General features: G+C 47.5%; 1 protein-coding gene across 8 annotated transcripts in view; it reads right to left on the bottom strand.

Annotated features, from left to right (window-relative positions):
• Positions 1-6,427: 6,427 nt before the first annotated feature.
• The window catches only part of Lrrc8d (leucine rich repeat containing 8 VRAC subunit D), a 111,502-nt gene continuing 95,304 nt past the window's right edge, over positions 6,428-22,625 (bottom strand). For all 8 annotated transcript variants that reach the window (XM_021162723.3, XM_021162726.1, XM_029477167.2 and 5 more), the window contains exon 3: positions 6,428-9,888. In XM_021162723.3, coding sequence (XP_021018382.1) covers positions 7,307-9,886 — 2,580 coding nt within the window. In that variant the 5' untranslated portion in view covers positions 9,887-9,888 and the 3' untranslated portion in view covers positions 6,428-7,306. The remainder of the gene's footprint in view (positions 9,889-22,625) is intronic.

Here is a 22,625-nt window from a genome sequence, read left to right as displayed (position 1 = left end):
ATGGCGTCAGAAGCTTCAGCTGCAGGAAGACCTGGGCAAGCTCTGGAGATGTGTCTTGAGGGAGTCTCCACGGAGAGAGCCTCTACTTGGAAGGAATTCATGGCTCTCTAGTACTTAAGTGATTTTCAAAGACAAACTGACGCTACAGAGCTTGTCATACTCCCCCGCCCCTCCAGGATTCTTGTGCCTTCTGCTGAGCTGTAGGCAGTTTCCCAGGGACATTCTGTGGTCAGCTGGGTCTGTGAAAAGTGTCGGGGGGTTTAGAGCTTTGTACAAGTGTGCACGCCACTGGAGCAGTTATAGAACCTTCAAATCTCACAGTCTTGAGTATGTTAAAACTTTTTATTGTTTGAGACAGTCTTTTCAATATGCAGCCCTGGCTGGCCTGGAGCTCAGACAGATCTGCTTGCATCTGCCTCTGGAGTGCTCTTTCATGCCACCATAGCCCCCTACTGACCCTTTTAATTATAATTTAAGAGCAATCAAAATGGTATATTAAATTGCTCAGACACTTAAAGGTGTGACTCTCCTTTCAGAAGTCCACAGTGGGGCTGGAGAGATACTTCTGCAGGGGTCTCTGGTTCAGTTCCCAGAACCCACACAGTGGCTCACAACTGCCTTTTAACTCCAGTGGCAGGGGATCCAACAGCCTCTTCTAGACTCCTCCAGCACCAGGAATGCATATAGTGCACAGACATAAATGTAGACAAGATACTCATAAAGTGAAAAACTTTGAAAAAAAAAAAAAAAAGCAGCCAGCCCGCCCATCCATATTCAGGTGTGCCTTAATCTTTTCAAAGCACAGCTTTACGGGTTCTGTAGCCAAGTCACCCGGGTGGAGATCCCGGCTGCAGGTGGCAGGCAGTTCTAGGCTCTCTCTTGCTTTGCCACAGCTGGGTGGACATGTGTATTGCCTCCTTGGAGGCAAGTCATCCACAGCAGTCTGAGTAGCCCTATGGTCGCTATGGTGATGCAAAGAGCACAAGGGCCAGCAGGAGCAAATGCAAACGTGGAAGCAGGCGTAAGCCACAAGTACCGATAAGTCCCCAAATATCCACTTCTGGAAATGCTGGCGCCATCCTCCGGTCTACTTTTTAAAAGTTGTATGGAGTTGTTCTGACTAGGCATGCACACACATGTGCAACAGCACGCGAGCTGTCGAGCTGTCGAGGGTGGAGAACAACCTGCAGAAGTTGGTTCTCCTACCATGGATCCCGGGGAATGACTTCAGGTCACAGACTCAGACTTTTGCCTGTCAAGCCTGGCTCTCCACACTCAGGACAATGCTCCTCAAACTTCATCACTTATTTTCAGTGCAAAGGGTCGAACCCAGGGCCCTGCATGTGCTAGGCAACTGGTCTACTGCTACAGCCCCCTTCCTTGTGTACATTAACCTTAAAATACACACTTGAATTCAGCCTGGAAAGAGACATGAGATGCCCCCATTTCTAACTCGCTCCAGAACCACTGGGACACCCAGGCCCCTCCTGCAACCACACCCTGTGCACCACCGCCCCCTTCCGGCCCAGTAACAGCTCTCAACAGAGGTTTGCTCCTCTTTTATGAAACCCTGCTCCTTGACCCCGGGTGGCTTCTACTGCGCTTCCAGGCCACGTCAGTCTGCATTCTGACCTGAATGAATTCCTATCTGTGTTTTAAACATTACACATGGGATAGCAGGTAGCATGCCCCTTCCTTTAAGGCTCCATCCCATTCATTTAATTAGAATTCAACTGCACAGCCACATTTAGTCCCACAGAGGGCTGGGAAAAGAGTTTATTTTATCCATGGTTTTATTCTGTGTTCAGATTGCTAAGGAACAATTCACAAAGAAAGAGAATGCACATCAAGAACGGCCCCAGCTTTTTTTTTTTCTTTTTTTTCTTTTTTTTGGTTTTATGAGACAGGGTTTCTCTGTATAGCCCTGGCTGTCCTGGAGCTCACTTTGTAGACCAGGCTGGCCTCGAACTCAGAAATCCGCCTGCCTCTGCCTCCCAAGTGCTGGGATTAAAGGCGTGCGCCACCACCGCCCGGCTTCCCAGCTTTTGTTTTAGGTATTTATAAAAATAATCAGATTAGTACTGAGTGCTTAGCGACAGGTATAACACCAAGTGACACACTCCATTCAACTCACCCATACTCCATAAAAGGAAAAACCTATGAGGGAAACACTGCCGCAGGGTAACATCGCCTCCTGCTTGTGATGCAGGAACTGAGACTTGAGGTCCAGTAGCCTGAGCTGGGACTGGGGCAGATTTGCAGTGTAAGAACTCACTCCAGACTTAATCTTAGGAGTAAGGGGGGTACTGCCACAGTGCTGGGGTGGCATTCATCTTCAGGGTTCCCAAAGCAATGTGGGAGACAAGAACATGCAGCTGACTCCAGGTGAAGGACCTTACAAGAAAGGGAAACTTTGTAACGGATGGTCTCATCTGTGCATTTAGCCATGTGTGACAACACACACCCAGATTTCCTACACTCAAGAATCCAAGCCTGAGGCCAGCCTGACTAAATATGTGACTTTATCAAAACCAAAACTCGTCATAGAGGAGTCTGGCGGTACATCTCAGAGGTAGAGAATGTACTTACCAGGGAGAGAGCCTGGGTCTGATCCTCAACATCAAAAACTAAAAGCAAAAGACAGCAACAAAACCCCACGAGTCAAGTAGGTCATTGGTGTCTGCCGCTCTTAAGCTCTTGTTCCAGCCTGTCCCAGCCTCCAGCAGGTACAACTCTCTAGAGAGAGCCACAGCTGGCCAGGACCAGACAGGACCACTCTGTGTGGTAGTCCTAAGTTAGAGGACATTCGGGGAACTTGTTTCCACGGTTCTGTTCCCTTCTCTTTATGAAAGAGCTTTTGCTTTGCCCGGCCTTTGTTTGGGGAGTTCAGCTAATAAAGGGGCCATTTTGCTGGAATGAATTACTGATGAAAGTCCCGCTGGGATCGGCAGGAGGACGGCCCTCTGGCCTCTCTTCAGCAAGGTAAATGGGCAGTCAAGGGCACTCTGGAGTTTGCTGCCATCAGCAACTTGAAGGGTTTGGTTATTGGTTAATGTAGACACCAGGAGAGGCAGTTACAAAAGGCACCAGAGACTTACAATAGAAAGCCCCACTTCGTACCTGAAAAGTCCGTATGTCAGGGCCACAAATTCTAAACAATGAACTCTCTCTGCCCACTCTTAGGTTACTCAGCCTCCATTACTAAAATCGTGGCCCCAGTAATGACTTGAAGTGTACTTTTCTGATCTGAGAAAGCCAGTCTTGTGTTCAGGGTGGGAGAGGGGTAATGAGAAAAGTATGTTCTCTACGACTCCGTAGGCCTCACTTAAACATGGAGTATTTAAACACACCTTAGGGGCTTGAGATGTATGCGGCGTCCTTACCTAGCATGCACTCCACCCACACCACTGAGTCTGTGGGATGTGAGGTGCTCATTTGTAGCTCTAGCACTCGGGAGGGGGAGAACAGTAAGAGTCCAAGTCTGAGGCCATTCTTGGCTACATTTTGAGTTAGAAGGCAGCTTGAGCCACAGAAGAGCCTGTCTCGAAGCAAAATAAAACTTCAAAGTCGTTTTTGTCAGTGGCTAAGGGTCCACTCACTGCTTGCCAAGGATGTACAAGGGCCAGAGAAAACCATTTCTTCAGATGGGAGCTCAAGAGACGTTGGAGAAAGACAAAACACTGTTACGCCAAAACATGCCTGACTTGCTTTCCCCATGTCTGGTGTGTACAACACTAACACATTGTCACAAGGATTCATAGACTCACAAGACACCGAGGCCCAGTTTCCTTCTGTTTGACTGAGACTCCACAGCCCAGTGCGACTGAAGTCTTTAGATGAATCAGCATTTTGCAGTTAAGTCTCCCTCAGAATGTTGCTGTTTGCAAATAGTGCCATGGGAGGTGGCATTTAAATCAATTGACCGTGAGCTCTTGCGAATTCAGGGGCATTATTAAGAGCTGATAAAGTTAATAGGAACTGGGTAAGAGAAAAGGTACCCCTTGCTACTGTTTGAGGGCATCTAGCGCCCATCAGTTCTGAGTGATTAGGCAGCAGATGCCTGGGGCAGAGGGGCCAGTGCCCAGCTTTGGATGCTGTGCTGATTACAGTCTCTGTAGACTGGTTCTTTGCTGAAAGGCAAGCTAGCCACGGCATCCTGCCATTTCTGCTATTTACAGTCAGCACGGAGAACTGGAGAGATAGGCCAGTCACTGAAATGTTTCCTATGCAACCCCGAGGCCCACAGGTCAGATCCACAGCACCCACAGAAACTGACCATGGTGGCATGCTCTGGGGGACAGTGACAAGCAGGTCCCTGGAGTTCATTGGCCAACCAGCTTAGCCTAAAGCATGAGTTCCAGGTTCAGCAAGAGGCCATATCTTAAAAAGTGATAAGGTAGTAGAGGCTGGCGAGACGCTTCGTCCGGTAAAGCCGCTTGCTTTGTAGCCTGGTGGCCTGAGTTCAATCCTGCGATCTCACATGAAGATGGAAGAAGAACAGATTTAACTCTGACCTATACGGGCAGGATATGCCACACGACGCTCACCTCCCACCATGAACAAATAAATGGTCAAAGACAAGTTTTAACAAAGGGGGAAAAAAAAAGATTAAGGAAGACATCTTGTGCCAACACCTGGCCTACACACACCCATCAAAGCCCGCAGCACGAGTGTGTCTTTCATTGGGATTCATGTTTTCAATCCGTAAAAGCAAAATGAAACAGGGTCTCACTACGTAGCTGCACCTGGCCTGGAATTTAGTATACTAACCTCAGAGGTACCTGCCTGCCTCTGCCTCCTACATGCTGGGATTAAAGACATGCACCACCACACCTGAGAAGGCCAACATCCAAAATTCAGTTGAAGAAGGCCTCAAAGCTGTCATCTCTTTACATTCACCACCGTCAGTGTGAAAGCACACTCCACATTGTGGTAAAAGTATCATTAAGGAGAAAAAAAAAAAAAAAGACACGTGTTCTAGCTTGTAAAGCAAAGATCCTAAGACCTGGCTTGCTGATGTCACCATCTGGACTCTGTAGTGCCCTCTTTAAAATACTGAACTGAATCAAAACAATGCTCCACCAACTTCAGGTGCTTAATAAGAGGCAGAACAGCAGCAGGACTAGACACCGGAAGTGCTCTCCGGGAGAGACCGGAAGCGCTGGCGGGCGGGTGGTGAGCACAGAAGCTCAGTGAATGCACTCTGTCCCGTGTGTCCTCTGGAGAGCAGCTGTAACCCAGCATCACCGCTGTCTGCACATTCCCATTTCCTTCTGCCTGGCTCCAGGAAACCACGGCCCATGTCTTCCTGGAACACGGACTCTCTTTTATCATCTAAGCACAAGCAGGCACAGGCAACTCAGGTAAATACCGAGAGAAATGGAAGGTGTGTATGCAGGAGATGGCTTGTACGGCCGTTCTGATTTTCCAAGCGTGACCTTTCGTAAACCTCATACCTCAAGCCTTTTAGGAAGAGAACGGACAGCCAGCCAGGGTGCAAACATTTCCTAACCCAGTGACAGTGGCTACTGACCTGTTAATGGGGCACTGTTTCTAAGTTCTCCAGTGTGCAGAGATTTATGGTCCCTGGGCGTATGCCATTTCCCCCAGAATGCCATTTTGTGGAGGAAAACATCCATGTATGCCCATCTTCCCCCGACTGTCCGAAGCTTCCAAGTTACGATTAACGGTCAGGGAGAAGTCCAGCCTGACAGGAAAGGACAGGATGTTGATCAGCTTTCTGCTCTTGCCAACTGTAGTGGCTACATCTATACAGTCCACCACCAGCCGGACAGATGCAAGTCTTGAGGCCAGCCTAGTCTACCCAAGCAGTTCCAGGTTAGCCAGGCTACAGAGTGAAGGCTGGGAATGGAGCTCAGTGGGCAGAGTGCTTGCCTAGCATGCACAGAACCCTAAATTTGAGCCTCAGTACAGCCAGATGCCATGATGGTATAATCCCCGCACTCAGGAGGTAAAGGGCCTGAGGCCAACATGTGCTTCAAGACAGACTGTCTACAAGGAAGAATAGAGACAGGGAGAGAAAAGGAGACCCTGTCAAAGAAAGGAAAGGAGGATGGGAGGGAGGGAAGAAGGAAGAGAGGGAAAGGCCATTCTTGTAGAAGGTCTGTGAGCTACTTAGCGAAAATCTAAATAGGTGACAGGCTGATTCCGACCTTTTGTGAGTTAGAGAATTATAACCTACAGCAGACACTCCTCACACTCCTCCTCCTCCTCACAGACAAACACAGGAAATACAACTTGCCACTAAAATGGGACTGAAAGACAGGCATCTTCCAGCTCAATGAATTACAAGTCCTTCCTCTCTCTCACCCGATCTCCAACAGCCCCTCACGGACACCACCATGAAAAGGTGGATCTGTTTATATTCCAAATGCTGGTCCCAAGAAAGGTTGTGAACCACTACGACTTAGATAAACGTATTTTATTGTTATAAATTTATTTTTAAAACACATTTTCTATTCATTGGAAATCCTATTATATTGGCCCAAAAGTGTACCATGTATAACCAAAACTCCAGCCTATGCACATAAAGTGACTATTAAAGGATGAGTTATTTTTAGTATTTGTTTTAGGAAACAATCAAAGAGTCTTGACACACCACACGCTCTACTTCATTCCAGGCCGCCGAGACTGTCAAGTCTGCTGTGGGATTCGCAGAGGTACGGTACCATCAAATGCTCCAGGAAGCTCCACTCACTTGCTTTAAGTTAAAAGAGTAAAGAAGTCAATATTTTAGGCAAATCTAAGATGATGAGTTTGGCCCCTTGTGTCTTCAACGACCCAAGGTTAAGCAATACTGCACCAGTTAAGCAAAAATAAATCATGACACCCCAAGAAAGAAAGAAAGAAAAAAAACAAAAAAACTGCAATGTAGTAAGAAGAAAGTCAGTTTAATCATTTACTTTAGCAGGCAAGCAATGTGTAAACACTCAGCCAGCAGCCGCAGCCGACTTACAATTTAAAAAGAACTGAGATCAGTGATTGTGATTTTTCCTTCCCTTTCCCCAGAAAAAGGAGGAGGAGAAGGAAGAGGAAGAGAAGGAAGAGGAAACACCCCCCCCCAAAAAAACCCCACAAAAAGTAAAGAAAAGATCTGGAAATGAATGACTTAAAATGCTACAAACATGGAACATTCGATTTCGTCTGCTACCAGCCTCTATGCATCGTGTCCTGTTTAAAGGGCTTAGCTACTCCTAAAATGCGTTATCTTGTAATAACTTGCAAGTGAGCATCTGCAATCTAGGAAGGTGTCCCCCGCACGTGGGTGTGCCCGCATTCGCTTAGTTCAAATCCCGTTTGCAAAGGGGACATTGACATCTTGATTCAATGCCTCTTTGACTTCTAGTGGCAGCGTGTCAAACAGTTGGTCTTCTACAACAAGTCCGCTCTTCTTGAGCATCCGACACTGGCCCAGCTGGGCTGGCAGGCGGTCTAGGCAGTTGCCCTTCAGCTCCAGCTGAGTGAGCTGGGTGAGCTGACTGATTTTCTCAGGCAGGGAGGCGATACAGTTCTGCCCCAGGTTCAAAGTCCTCAACTTCACGCACTTAAACAACTGTTTTGGCAGAATGTCCACCTTGTTCCCTGTGATGTGCAAATGCTGCAGGTTCTGGAGCAAACCTATCTCTATGGGGATCGTGGAAATGTTGTTATAGCTGACATCTAAGCATCTGAGTTTCTGTAAACTAAACACTGCCGTCGGTAAGGACTCGAGCTTGTTGTTGGAGAAGTAGAGGGACTCTAGGTTCTTGACATGGGTAATGGAGGGTGGGATGGCCACAATTTTATTGTGCCACAGTTTTAAGCAAGTCAGTCGCTTCAGATGTTGGAAGCTGATGATCTCCTCGATCGTCCGGATGTTGTTTGACTTTAAGTCCAGCTCCTGCAGATTAGAGAGGCTGAAGATGGCGTGTGGGATTCTCTCCAGCTCACAGTTCTGCAGCTCCAGCTCGGCCACGTTCATCATCTTCTTCAGGCTGTTCAGGACCAAGAGCTTGGTCCCGTCATTATGGATGACGAGCTTCGTGAGGTGCGGAGCCACGTCGGTGATGTTGGAGGGAACTTTGGTCAGATTACTCTTCACGTGGAGGATCTTAAGGTGCCGCAGCTCTCGCAGAGACTCGAGGCCGATCATCTTATTGTTTTCTGAGTTCAAATTGCCAATTAAGTACAGCTCCCGCAGGTTTTTGAGCAGATACACCCAGGCGGGGATTTCAGCCACATCCGTGAACTTCACGTGAAGGCATCTCAAGTGATCTCGGAGGAAGCTAAAGGCAGTCTGTTCCACCTTTGCGGGGCAGTGGCAGAGGTGGAGCTCTTGGAGGTTAGTCATCTGAGAGATCTTGGCAGGAATTTTTGCTTCGGGAATCAGTTCAAGTTTTAGCACATCCAGGTCTGTGAGGTCAAAGACAGCGTCGGGCACCCCGGACAGCATGAAGAGGTGCAGCTCCTGCTTGTCCTGGGCATTGCGGGACACGTGCTGCCTGAGTTTCTCGAAAGTCCATTCATGGTTCAGGCTGATTTCCCTCAGTTTGTTCTCACTGACTTCGGATAAGAACACACCGAAACGCTTGGAATAGAGCTGGTCGTACTGGTCGACCATGTGCAGAAGGAATGCAAAGTCGTTCTTGACATCCGGGATGTCGCTGAAGCTGCTCTCCTCCCGGACTTTCTCAAACGAGTATTCCTTCAGAGGGATCCTGAATAGCCAGAAGAGAGTGTAGAGGCAGATAAAGCCGTAGACGCAGATGATGGAGATGTAGCTGATGAGCAGCTTTTTCAACATGTAGGCCATATTGTGAGTGCACTCGAACACCTCGTACCCTGTGAGGTGCTCGACTTTTGGCTTGCAGACGTGCTCGAAGCTGATGGCGTTGACAAAGTTCGCAGTGTAGCAGAGGATAAAAATGAACTTGGCAGTTTTGATGAGCGTTTGGACCACATAGAGCTTATAGATCAAGTCGCTGTCTTCCACGTGGGCGCGGAATTTCCTCACTTTCTCAAACAGGGCTTTGGCCTGCTCCCCGTCTTTCTTGTCCAGGATTGTCATGCTGGGAACTTCGATCACCGGTTTCTCGGCCGAGAACTTGAAGCCAGTTTTGTTGATCATGGGGGTGCTGGCGCTGGGGCTCCCCTCATCGCTGCTGGTGGACACGTGCTTCGGCAGGGTCTGAGCACCCGTTATCCGCTGCTTGTTCTCCTCAGAGTCTTCACAGGCCGTCTCCGACAGCGCCTTAGTAGTCCAGGGAGATTCAAAACACTTTCCTAATATTGAAACAAAATGCTCAACCTTGGAGCACGTTTTGGGATATTTGAACCAAAAGTTGCTACTGACCATAAGGATGATGGTGTGTATAAGGGCAAGGTATGGAAAGTACTTGGAGTACCAAGGGAGGGCCAGATGGTAACACATCTGATTGATAAATACATACTGCTGAAAATCCAAGTTGGTTTTTCGGCCCGTTGGGTCTCTCTTCTCCTTCTTCGCCTCCTGATTGGGAAAGGTGGACTCTGCGTGAGGATGGGTGGCTTGGAGAGGTATGTCAGGGGTCACAGCGGATGTGCCAAAGGCAACGTCATTCGTCGTCGTCTGCCCGTTTTGGTCTTGGTGTGTGGCTGTTTCCATCCTGGGGACTTCGGTGGTGACGTCAGCATTTCCGGGTGGTGTGTGCGCTTTTGAATTTGCAGGTGACGGCAACACTGGCAAACAGACCACCTGATCTTTGGTAAGTTGCATGGTCCCTGCAAAGATGGCTACCATCAGCATAACGACCGCCAGGTAATCCATAAACACGTCCCACCATGGCTTCAGGATTCGGTAAGTTGGCTGAATGTCATTAAGTGAAGCAACTTCCGCAAGGGTAAACATTCCTGAAAAACAGAAAACAAACAAACAAAAGGCATCACTGGAGATATCATTGCAGAGCGGAAGGAAGCGGGACCAATGAGAACCCTTTTCAGACATCATTGTGTAATGACGCCACCAGACGCCATTACATCACTACAGACTATAGACTGTCAGCATAGACATCGTTACGTCACTATAGATATCACTACAAAAAAAAACAACAGGTAGCAAACTGAGGGAAACCCCACAAGAGGTGGGGCATCACAGAGCAGGAAGTATCAGGAAAGAGACTTGTTTGTGTAAGTCTGACATGCTATGCAACAACCCATATAGCTGTATGTTCCTGAGTGAGCCCTGTCACTTCTTAAACGTGTTAGCTCAAGGCCTTGTGTTTACCACCTCTGTTTGCAGGGGATAATAATGTCTAAGGATGGCTACAAAGATTAAACTAGGTAACGAATACAGCTCTTCCCACAGCTCCAACCACGAGCATCTGTTAGCAGTTTGTTAGCACAAACTGTTAGACGGATAATCCCTGTTAGACAGATTCCACAGACAGCTGAAATTAAGGGTCCACAACCCAGGCATAGTTCAGCTGGGGATGCAGTTCATATTTCATAGAGGCTCGCCTAGAAGGATGGCCTTGAACTCATGATCTTCCTGCCTCCAGCTTCTGAGTGTTCTGACAAGCGTAGGCTACCACAGGCAACCGGCTTATGCTGTTAGGAACTGAACCCAAGGCTTTGTGAACTCCAGACGAGGAGTATGCCAGCAGAGCTGCAACCCTGTTCAAGTCTCTCCCCATCCGGCCTCCTCTCCCCAGATGCAGGGATGATCTATGATTTTATAAGTGATACAGCTTTTATGTAATTATGACAATACAAACCTAAGAACCATAAATATCTAAACCACCGAGTTATAATACTCTGTGAAAAAACCTACACCTAGACTTCAGGGACTGAGTCTGACATGTGGTCTGGTGCTCTGCTCCCTCGAGTACACAGTGGGCTCTGTGGGTGATGGCATATCCCCCTTCCCTTTTTATTCAGAGTGTCCTGACATATTTTTACCTTTCACGACTGGCTTGGGGATCCAAGCAGGAAGAAGGGCTCCCAGAATGACAGCAAGCCAGAGTCAAGACATACAACTCAAGCTCGGGTCTGGCTTTCAGGACTGAGTGAGGAATGAATCTTGGCTACTGTCCTGAGAGTGCCCGAGACTTGTCTTTAACACCTCCATCACTGCCTTGACATCCTCCTGTCTGTCCCAGCACACTGAGGTAATTTCCACTTAGCTGCTCTCTCCCTGCAGTCCTCTCTTCCTGGAACGCTTCCTCCAGTCTGCTCAGCTGCCAGTCTTCTGTCTCCTCTTTCTCTGTAAGTTCATGCCTTAGATGTGCTCCTGCAGGGTACAGGACCTTTGTCTGACACTGCCCTACTCACACTGTTTGCTCATCTGAGTCTGTCCACATTACCATTCTAGTGAGGGCCAGGACTGTGGTCATTTCCTTTCCTTATTCTGCACATATGATACCTGACATAGTAGGTGCTCGGACAAAACAACTCATGAGATTTTTTAATCATCACCCTCAAAATAGAAAGATTACGGGAACACCTATTACCTGCATCTATATAGTATAGGATGGGGGGACAGCTATTAAGCTGAATCACCCTGCAGAGCAACTTGTGTCTGTGCAAGAATTAAATTACAGGACAGGCCTTAGCAGGAAAGACATAAATGGCTGCATAAGAGAAGCTGTGGGGTTTTATGGCGCTGTTTCAGAGTGGTCAAACCTTCAGTGCTGTTTCAAGCATCTCATCCTAGGAACTGGCTTCATCCTGTGCCAGGAGAGCCAGGAGCCAGGGCTTTCCCCAGTAGACAAAGAAAGCACAAAGCCTGAAAGGCGGCAGCAGCAGGGAACATACCAACAGCACACCCTGACTTCACACCGGCTGTCATCCTCTCCAGCAAGAATGATGAAGCCCAGCTAACACTAGCATCAACTCCATGCTCAGACAGACACGACCTCCAGTAGTTTCTGCTCCACCACTGCCAAGGGTGGCGGGCCGTCATTTGTGACATTTCCCCATCTTTCTGTTGAGCTCACTCATTAGCTCCTGGCTGAAGCACAGCCTCGCTATCCCAGGTGCTAGCATGCTGACTAACAGGGATGGCTTCTAACCTGAGCTCCTCACTCACGCTGGTGTCCACCACGGCCCACACTGACTCCTGAAAGAAAACAGGGGCAGGACCAGCAGGTCACCATCTTCCTTCCATACGGTGCCAGGCACTGTCTTACCTCAGTCACACAGGCTATGGTCCCTGAGTTCATACAGAATGTGTTTCTGAAAACCAACCCATTATGAGAAGTTTGGAGTTTTGTGCTTTGTGGGTTGTCTTACTTACTTCTCTACTGCTGTGTAGCCAAACACTCATACATACTGAGAGAAACCATGTCTCCTTCCTGAGAAAATGTCCTATCAGAAACATAAAGATCAGGGTCATTGGCTGTGGTTCTACCGTGACAAAGAGTCCAGGGAAGGATGCCGCTAACTACAGCCAAGAGCTTGAGCAAGCCTTTATAATTTTAACTTCATCCAGTTTACAGTACAATCTATCTACTTACCCTCCTCCCTTCACCCCTCCCCTTCTCCCTTTCATTTTGCAAGGGTGGTGAGATGGGATCTCATAAGATGCAGACTGGCCTTGAACTCCTTACCCTCCTGCTTCCACTCCCAAAAGCTAGGATGACAGTGTGCACTACCGCACCCAAAAAGTGTTTCTAAGGGGCCTGTCAGGGGGCTCTGTAAACCAGACGTCCGAGACCCGAGCGCCTGGTTTTCCCCGTATGTCCCCTCACCTTGAGTGTGCTCCTAAGATAAAGCATAGTTTGTGCCTGAAGCTGAGCTGCAGGGGTGGGGGTTGGGATGAGGAGGTGGAGGTGAGGGGGTGGGTGTGGAGATGGGGGTGGTGCAGGGCAGAGTTTCACTGTCCTGGAGGTTCCCAGCATTCTCTTCCACCTCTCTTCGAGGCAGGAAGCCTGTCTGCTCACTCATCAAAGGATCTCGGCCCAGATACCCACCCTTGAGCCTGCCAACCCTTATCTCTTCGTGTGGGAGACCTCTAGAAAGCAATGCTTAGGTCTTTCAGCCAGATACTTATCCTGTTGGCCCTTAAAAACTTCTCAAAGGCAGGTTAGAGAAAGACAGATGGGGAAGTTAAAAAGGCCCCTGTGGTGTGTTAGGAAACCCAACCACTGAGATGGAAATGAACACTGCAGACACTGGCCCTCAGGCTCCCTCCAGTTGGCTTGGGCTCCTCTTCTAGCAGGTAGCTTTTTTTTTTTTTTTTTTTTTTATCTGCATGTCCCCAGGGCACAGGCCAGGATGGGCATTTAATACAGGCTGGTGTGCAGAACCAACCACACAGACATCCAACAGCAGACTCAGTAGATACTGAACCCAAACCAATACTGCCAGCAAGAAAAGGTCACTAGTAATTACACCAAGGTGAAAATGACCGGCGCTGACAGGTGTTTTTCAACGTCCAAATGGACAACCCGTTAACAGATCTTTGCAGCAGGTTAGTCTAAAGCTAACTCACTGCAGCCAGCCAACTGCAGGCAGCTCAGGAAACAACAGAGGTAAGTGCAGTCATGTCCTCAGGAGAGGAGACCAAGTCCTGACTCCTAACAGAGTGGTAAGCCCATAATCTCTGGGCCAGAAGCCAACAGACTTAGCACATCAGAGGTGACACCATACCAAAGGCCAAGAGACCTCCAGGAGGCAGCCTCCTGCCTCTGGCTTCCTTCGTGTCCGGCATGGGGTTTTCTAACCCTCCACCCAGGCAGTGAGGCACGAACTGTGGGATAATAGTACATGTTGTCTCCCTCTTTTCACACGTTTTACTGCAGTCCACAAAACAGGACATGGTGTTAAAGCACCGTGCAAGGGTCTGGTGCATCGTAAGCACCCAACAAAGCCTAGCTGTGCTAGGGTCTGCTGTGAGGAAGAACACGAGTTCTATCTGAAGACTCCTATGCAGACTTGGTGCTAAGTCTGCTTCTCACAGTGAACTGGTACAAAGAGCCATGGAGCCCAGATGATCCCCCCGAGACTTGGCTTTCCCCTTCTGCAAGTTCATCTAAATGTTGTGTGGGTAGCATGGGCATCGAGAACTCATTCAGTTACCCATTTACTCATTTCTCCTCTAGCTAGAACTCACAGCATGGTAGAGCCCCTCACAGCCCAGAGGCTCTAGCTGAGCTAGAACTCACTGCTTCAGTTCTCATCCTATCTTCACCTTGTACACTAACTATAAGATGGAGCACTCAAGACCTGGCTATCTTCTAGGGCACCTAGGCCTTTTCCTTGTACTATCGAGGAAAAGGGGGTGAAATACCACCGAGAGGAGCAAACACACCCAACACTTCCACTGGAACAGTTGCCCAAAGGTGTCAAAATACACGGGGTGGGGGTGGGGATGGGGATGGGGATGGGGGTAGGCATGACCAGGATCTGCAGTGTGGTGATGGTAAAGAAGGCCAAGGAGGATCATGGGTAAAAGGCACTCACTTCCTGTCAAGACTGACAACCTAAGTTCAATCCTTGGACCCAGATGGTGGGAGAGAAGCAACTCTCAATAGTTGTCCATGTGCATGCCACGGCACACCTACACCCACATATCTACAGACAGACGTCAATTTTAAAGGGGGGGGGGTCATGAAAACTGAGAGACAGAAAAATATATCAACAAAGAAAGAAATAGGGAAGAAAATCAAGAAAAAACAATAGCTAAGGGAAGGATTTTAATAAGGGTATAAATCAATCAAACAATGGGGGAAATTACAGTTGACAGACTCTTGAAAGTCATTAATTACCTCTGATAATTACCTCTCTTAAAACGGAACTCATCCGGACACTAGGAAACATCTCTGTGTTCACAAAAAATTCCTCCAAGGGTTGGCCTTTCAAAGTAGTACACGTAATGCCTTATTTTAGAACCTGCGATAAACAGGTGAATTTGGATGGGAGTTACCTTTGCCCTATTTCTAAGGGTTTAATAAAATAAAGACGTGTTTCATTCAAATGGGATTTATCCAATCGTGCTCCCAAAGCGTCTAGGTATGCATGCGGCTCTCCTGGAAATTGCTTACCATCTTGTTGAGTCCAGAGCTATTTCTCTGCAGTGGCTCACTAGCTAAGGCATGCCTGGAATGATGGACCTTCCTGTCCCTGTGGTAGACACCAGTGGACGTGTGATAGAGACGCACCGCTGAATTATAACCCAAAGCATTTCCCACAGCTCTTATGTACGAGTGGAGCTGTGACACTGAAGCACCACCAAGCACAGGAGCTTACAAAAGCTAAACTTAGAGACGGAACAGCACAAAAGACACGAGTCAGCCAGCATCTATCTGCACGTTTATTTCAGAATGATATGCTGCTTCCTGGAGGACTACACGGAGATCTCCCCACCAACCCCCACCCCCGCCCTGAGACAGGGTTTCTCTGTGTAGCCCTGGCTGTCCTCGAACTCAGAAATCTGCCTGCCTCTGCCTCCCAAGTTACACGGAGATCTTTGATTTGGGATAATTCTGAGTGTCTGCTTTCTGATAAACCCAAGTTTACCTCTGTAAGAATAGTTCTAGAGAACATATGTCTTAGCTAGGGTTTTACTGCTGTGAACAGACACCATGGCCAAGGCAACTCCTACAAGAACAACATTTAATTGGGGCTGGCTTGCAGGGTCAGAAGTTCAGTCCAGTATCATCAAGGCAGGAGCATGACATCTTCCAGGCAGGCATGGTGCAAAAGGAGCTGAGAGTTCTACATCTGGTTCCAAAGGCAAACAGGAGAAGACTGGCTTCCAGGCAGCTAGGATGAGGGTCTTAAAGCCACGCCCACAGTGACACACCTACTCCTACAAGGCCTCACCTCCTAATAGTGCCACTTCCTGGGCCAAGCATATACAAACCACCACAATATATTTTAAGTAACATTTTTGAATGATGATTTTTATCACGTTTAATTTACTTTGTGTGCATGTAGGTTGTAGGATGTATGTGTGCATTGCACGCACACATACATATGTGCATGAGTGTATCTATGTGTGCTCACAAGTGTCATAGCACAGATGTGGAAGTCAGAAGACAGTTTGTGGGAGCCTATTCTCTCCTCTCCAACACGGGTCGGAAAAGTCTGACTCTGGCCTTCAGGCTCGGCAGCAGGCACCATTACCCATAGAGTCATCTGGCTGCCCATGTTAACACTGTTTTAAAATTGTTTTACCTATGTGTGCTAATGGTGTCGATGTATTTGTTTAAGCATCAACCATTTTAACTGTAGATAACGAACGTTTCCAATTCCTTTCTGAGTAAACTCATAAAGAATAGCATTTATTTATATCCTGGGAAATATGAAAGGAGGCATTCGCAAGCAAATCTCATGAAAAGAGTTCAAGGCCATCCAGAGCTACCTAGTTACACAGCCTCAAAACCAACCAACCAACCAAGACAACAGAAAAGAGACAAGCTGCTCCTTTATAGAACTTTGTACACAACACATTAGAACTAAGGTTGCATTAGTATGGAAAGTTACAGTAGACTAATATGTGAAGTTGCAAAGGTTGTTAAGGGTTCTTTCATTCACCAATCTCAAGCATCACATACTGTATGGGGTCTGGGTCTGGAGTTGTTTGTTGTCTTGGTCGTCACAGATGACACAAAGCATCTTTGCTATACAGCTATCAGCTTACAAACATTCATACTTTCTTTTCTTCTTATCAGTTCTAGGCTGTCCTAGAACTCGCTCCATAGATCAGGCTGGCCTCTAATTCACAGAGATGGGCCTGCTTCTGCCTCCCAAGTGCTGAGATTAACATCATGCCTGGCTAACGTCCACATTTTCAATGATTGCCTTAGAATATGTGTTTGGTTTGGGCTTATACAGTTACCAAGATAGATAGATTCTCTGCCCTCCTACAGCTTAACAATCTGCCGGTGTTTGCCTTAAATATTCTGGGCCACTAGAGCTCAGCCCAGCACTGTTTATACACTCTGATTGTTTAAAGCACCTGAACACAGCACCTGAACAGCAAAAAACCAAAAACAGTGCTGGATGTGGTGGCTCACGCCTTTAATCCCAGCACTTGGGAGGCAGAGGCAGGCAGATTTCTGAGTTCAAGGCCAGCCTGGTCTACAAAATGAGTTCCAGGATAGCCAGAGCTATACAGAGAAACCCTGTCTCGATCCACCCCCCAAAAAACAAACAAACAAACAAACAAACCAAAAACAAAACAAAAAGCCCACAAACCAAAAACAATAACAAAAAATGATTGCAGAGAACAGCAAGAAGGTAAAAATAGACATGCAGGTGTGGCTACACACCTACAGCAGGGGAACCATAAGCCTGAGCTCAGCATAAGCCACCCAGTGATAACTGTCTCAAATAAAATCCAAAACATTTGTACAATACACACAAGGTTTTAAGTTCAGTTCCTAGAACAGTAAAACAAACAAAAAGAAAAGAAACAACAGAAGGGGTAAGCAAACAACTGACTGGGTATTCTGGGAACTCTCAGAGAATGACTCATGTCATGAGATGTCAGGGTGAGCTATGAACACGGGCCATCAAGAAAACCAGCCTTTCTGCAACCACGAGGCCACGCGTAAGGCTGGTGCACAAACTCAAGCTTAGATCTGCTAGGCACCCAACCCACAGACCCGTCTTATCTTCCACGGCTCTAGCCCATTCCATGTGGCTAATCCTCAATCAATCTCTCTCTCTCTCTCTCTCTCTCTCTCTCTCTCTCTCTCTCTCTCTCTCTCTCTCTCTGTGTGTGTGTGTGTGTGTGTGTTGGAGGTGAGTGAGCATGAGATGGAGGTTGGAGAACAATTTGTTGAGCCAGTTCTCCCCTTATATGTACATGGGTTCTGGGATTTGGACTCTAGTTGCCAGGCTTGTATTGGAAGCACCTTCACTACTGAGTCACCCTGCCAGCCCCTGAATTAAAAACAAGGCACAACTGTGTACACAGCATCTCTCATATAAAGATATACATGCTTATAAATGTGTTTCTTATCTAAATACTATATAGAGGGGGAGGGAGGAGAGGCTGTCCATAGCAGCTGACGCTGTGCACATTACCTGAGAAGATCTGTACTTAGACAGGCAGGAATTCATTCTGTCACAGTGTGATAGGGCACACTGCTCACACAGCACACTAGCATCCACTTCTGAGGGTAGACACACATGGCGGTGAGAAATGAACACTAATTCTTTGACTTAAAGGTAGGATGATTGGGAGGACACATGATGTGCATCTGCACCGCCCCCCCCACAGATACCCACCACACAAAGGGAAGAGAATCTTCTTTTAGAAAATATTTTAATAAATTAATACCAAAGTGGCTGGGGATATAGCTCGGTGGGGAAGTACTTCCCCCAGAAAGTGCAAGGCCCTGAAGTCAAAGCTTCCACAACACAGACTTGTGTGCATATGTGCCCATGCACACACACATACACACACACTCATATAAATATACTCACAACTCATACACATATACACTCATGCACACACACTCATGTACACACACGTACACACAATTACACACACACACTCATGCATACTCATGTACACACACAATCACATACATACTCATATACACCCTTGCATACATACAGACTTATATATACATACATCCTACACACAATACACTCATGTGCACACACACACACTCACTCACACTCAGAAACTTGTACTAAATGTAAAAATACGGAAATAAGAGTGGCGAGGCAGAAAACATGCAGAAGAGATTCTACACTTCACATGTCTGTCGGCTCATCTGTCTGACATACCAGTCTTCATCCCAAATCCACACACTGGAAGTAAGAGCTGAGATCTCTCTGACCTGTATACAGCGATGGCTGAAGCTATGGGGAAGGTCTAGATGGATATGATACAAAATACAAACAAAACCCTCATTTCCTTCCAGGTTTGACTTTTTAACAAAAATAGTTCCTTGCTCTTGTGGAGGAGACCACTCCAATGGGATAGGGCTGTGGCTCAGTGGCACTGCACTTGCTCAGCATGCTCTGGGTCCTGGGTTCAATCCCCGGCATTACAAGTAATATAATTTAACACAGGTCACCACATTCCACTTTGAAACCATTCTCCCTCTCGGCCATGTGAATAAGAGAATCCCTGGGCTTCCCCCACACGCTTCAGCAACCTTGGTGCTTAGTGCAAATGTTATCTTTCAGTCTAACACAGGGAAGCAAGGGCCAAGGGGCTACAGGAAAAGTCTAGTCTGATTCCCAGTACCCTCTCTAAAGACAATACGTGTCCTGATCTTTCTTTCCCCCCGTTCAGCTGGCTGGAAACAAGAAGAGCAGGTACAACTTCAGAGGCCACGCATGGGGGAAGCCCACTGGGGTTATCCGGCCAGCCCTCGGCTACTCACATCTGTGCTGTGGAAAGGAAATAAAAACTAACTTATTCAAATCACCCTATATGGAGTCTCTTTGTTACAGGAGCCTAACAACCCCCATAATTAATTTAAAAAAAAATCTGTGACTATTAAAAAAGTACTTACTGGGCCGGGCAGTGGTGGCCCATGCCTTTAATACCAGCACTTGGGAGGCAGAGGCAGGTGGATTTCTGAGTTCGAGGCCAGCCTGGCCTACAGAGTGAGTTCCAGGATAGCCAGGACTACACAGAGAAACCCTGTCTTGGGGGGGAGGGGAGAAGTACTTACTAAGAAAAAGCATTTAGAAATAAGATTTGGGCAGACTTTTATCCTTATCTACATAGCTAGTATTTTCTTTAACACCATCAAAGGTCTTAGAGTGGAGGATACAGAACAGGAATTTACATGAATAAATACCTGACAAGTTATAAGAGCAAATTAATATACTATAAAGTCACATTAAAATCAAGTATGATAGTAACTCTAACAAAGTTAACAGTAAACCCGTGAGAGGCAAAATACACTGGACAGTTGAGGCGATGATGATTCAACTCAGGCCACTGCAATAAAACACCCAATAATGAGGGCTGTCTCGAACAAAAGGAGGGGGCCTGGCCTCATAAAGACCGCATCTCATGGGAACCAGGAGAATGGAGAGATGGGTTTTAGAACATTCAAGAGTCCAGTGGTTTGCTGTAGTTCCTCAGACCCCCATACAGTGGTGAGGGGTAAACTTCTGGAAAATTTAAGGATAAGGGATATTTTCCAGGAGTCAGGCACCGGAAAACAGTGGAGAGAAAAGGATAGAGACGGGAGAATGGATACGTTTGATTTTTCAGGCTTGACAGCTAACACACTAAAGTAGAGATAGACTTGGGTGGAGCTAACATGACTATTCAAAATGAACCAGAGAAAGACCCACAAACTAATCAACATGTGCCCGATGAGATGCTCAGGGAGACACAGGCAAGAGCAGACCCAGGATCGCCAGCATCCAGAGGACATGGCAGAGCTGGGCTAAGGAGGGAGTTAGAGAAGGCGCTCGGAAGGGGCCAGTCAGAAGGAGCCATCATGGAACCCAGGAACTGGCTCCAGACACACATGGCAGGATGTGCAGGTGAGAGCCCACTGACAGCAAGCTACACTGCAAGGCTTCGAAACAAACGAAACCTGGCTCAGGCGGGTCAGGCCCCAAGCAGAAACCTGAATATTTGCTTCTTCCAACTCGCCTGGATGGAAAAGCCTGGCTTGGGCTGCAGCAAGGAGTGGAGGGCGAAAGCCACACTTTTAGGCAAGGGAAGGAGTTAGGTGGGAGAAGCTGACAGAAGCTGAGAAAGGGCAGAGGCATCAAATTATACACACACACATTCTGACTGGGGGTGTGCACAAGCACACAAGCACACACGCACACACACACACACACACAGACAAACACGCACTCACAGTTTGTTTAACCTTCACACCTTTACGAAGGGATAAAGATGAGGGAATTCCTACCCCTGTGAAAGTCCCTTTCCTGTGTTTGTTTTCCCTTTACTACCTGGGCAAACATTAACTTTGCTAACCACCATCTCACTCGCCCAATCATAAAACCTTAAAGGGTCCTTTTCTGTACTCGAAGGGGGAAGAAAAGGGTGAGTTGTAATTCCACGTAATCACACCCCTCCTCCCCCAAACACACACACACACACACACACACACACACACACACACACACACACACACAGGAGCAGCTCTGTGAATATCTTATAATGCAAACAGGGTCAGGCTCTCCCACCAGGCCAAAGTCTCTGGGAAGGCTAAACATCCAGAGAGCTCAAGTTAGATCTCACTGGAAGGAAGAAAGCATGAAAGGAAATGTTTGCTCTTTCTAAGGGGAGTGTTAGCAACTCCAGTGGCTGGATTTACTCTATGTCCTTGGTCACAGTGGGGGCGGAGTGGGGGGGGGGGCGTGAGGCAGATAGACTGCAGGGCATCTTCAATTGTTAGCCCTCTCCCCTCCAAACCACTCTCCTCCACCTCTAAAGGAGCCAAGAGTCTCATTTAGAACTTGGCATACTTAGGACTTTCTTTTAAGTCTGCTTTGCAAAATAACATTTCCTAAATTAGTGTTTCTCCAAAGACGAACCACGAGGGCCCATGCACGTTCTCTGCTGCTTAGGGAATGGAAAAGAAAATGAGGTATTAAGAGAAAATATTTCTACCTGTTGCTTTTAGTTACAGAGTCACTGGTTCCGCAAGCAATCCTTTACCAGGTTGCATCTATCACCTCTGCCCCATGGCTCCTTGCTGTCCTCAGGGCTATATGAGGAGTCGGTGCCACTTAAGTGACTCAGGTTGGGAATTCGCTAATGTCACAATCACCGGCAGAAGAAAAAGCAGGCCTGAGTTTGCACAAGCACATGGAGAGACAGACAGGGAGGCACAGACGTCAATTACAGGCCTCCCCTGGATGTTGTCAGCAACCTCAGCAAGCTTCCTGCCCCGTCAGATCTGACTTCATTGCTTTTCATTCCTGCTGTGGAAAAGCAGACACTGAGCTGGCTCCTGCCGTCCCAGGCAGCAATATGGCAGACTCTCTCGCACACCCCTGTACACTGCAAAGAAGCATGGCCAGTTTTTAAGGAAATACTAAGAAGCAGGTTGATAGTATTTTTCCATTGGTTTAAAAATAAAGCATTCGACGCTTTGAAGGAAAAAAAAAAGTATCTCAGAATTATGGAACAGGAAGCAGCAGCTGGACAGAGCAGCCTTCATTTCCTCTGAGAGCCACCAAGGAACTCTCCATTGAGACAAAAGCAATGCTGAGGTTAGCCCCATTCCACCCCACACCAGGGTGCCAGAGCTGGATGCAACAGCAGCCTGTGGCTGGTCACATCAAACATTACTGCACTCCTGCAGCTTCAGGGGCCCAGCATGAAGCTGCCCCCACCTCCCTCCTACAGTCTGCCTCCTGCTCACTCTGGAGGCATTGGGAGTCAGGCTTCAGGCAGTAGCCTGGAACACACTGAAGCCTAGCCTGAGTTCCAAGCTTCCTGCCGCCACCCAGGGTTACAGCTGAGGCTCTCAATCTCACTGTACCTCATTTCTCTTCTCTGTGAAATGGCAGTGAAGTCACCTACTTCACAGAGTAATAAAGTCACACTGAAATAACAGACTAGAGTAACAGTAATATACACTCTTAATATTACAGGGGCTTCCTAGTTTCAATACTTCCACAAATGATATCATTTCATTTGACCCTTAACTGACACACAGGATGGGGAGTAATGGTGCAGCATCACCATCATC

Source organism: Mus caroli, unplaced genomic scaffold, assembly GCF_978045245.1.
Source record: "Mus caroli unplaced genomic scaffold, Mus_caroli_1 scaffold_4, whole genome shotgun sequence".
Classification (NCBI taxonomy): Eukaryota; Metazoa; Chordata; class Mammalia; order Rodentia; family Muridae; genus Mus; species Mus caroli.
Note: the sequence above shows the minus strand (reverse complement) of the source record. Positions and strands in the feature narration are given on the sequence as shown.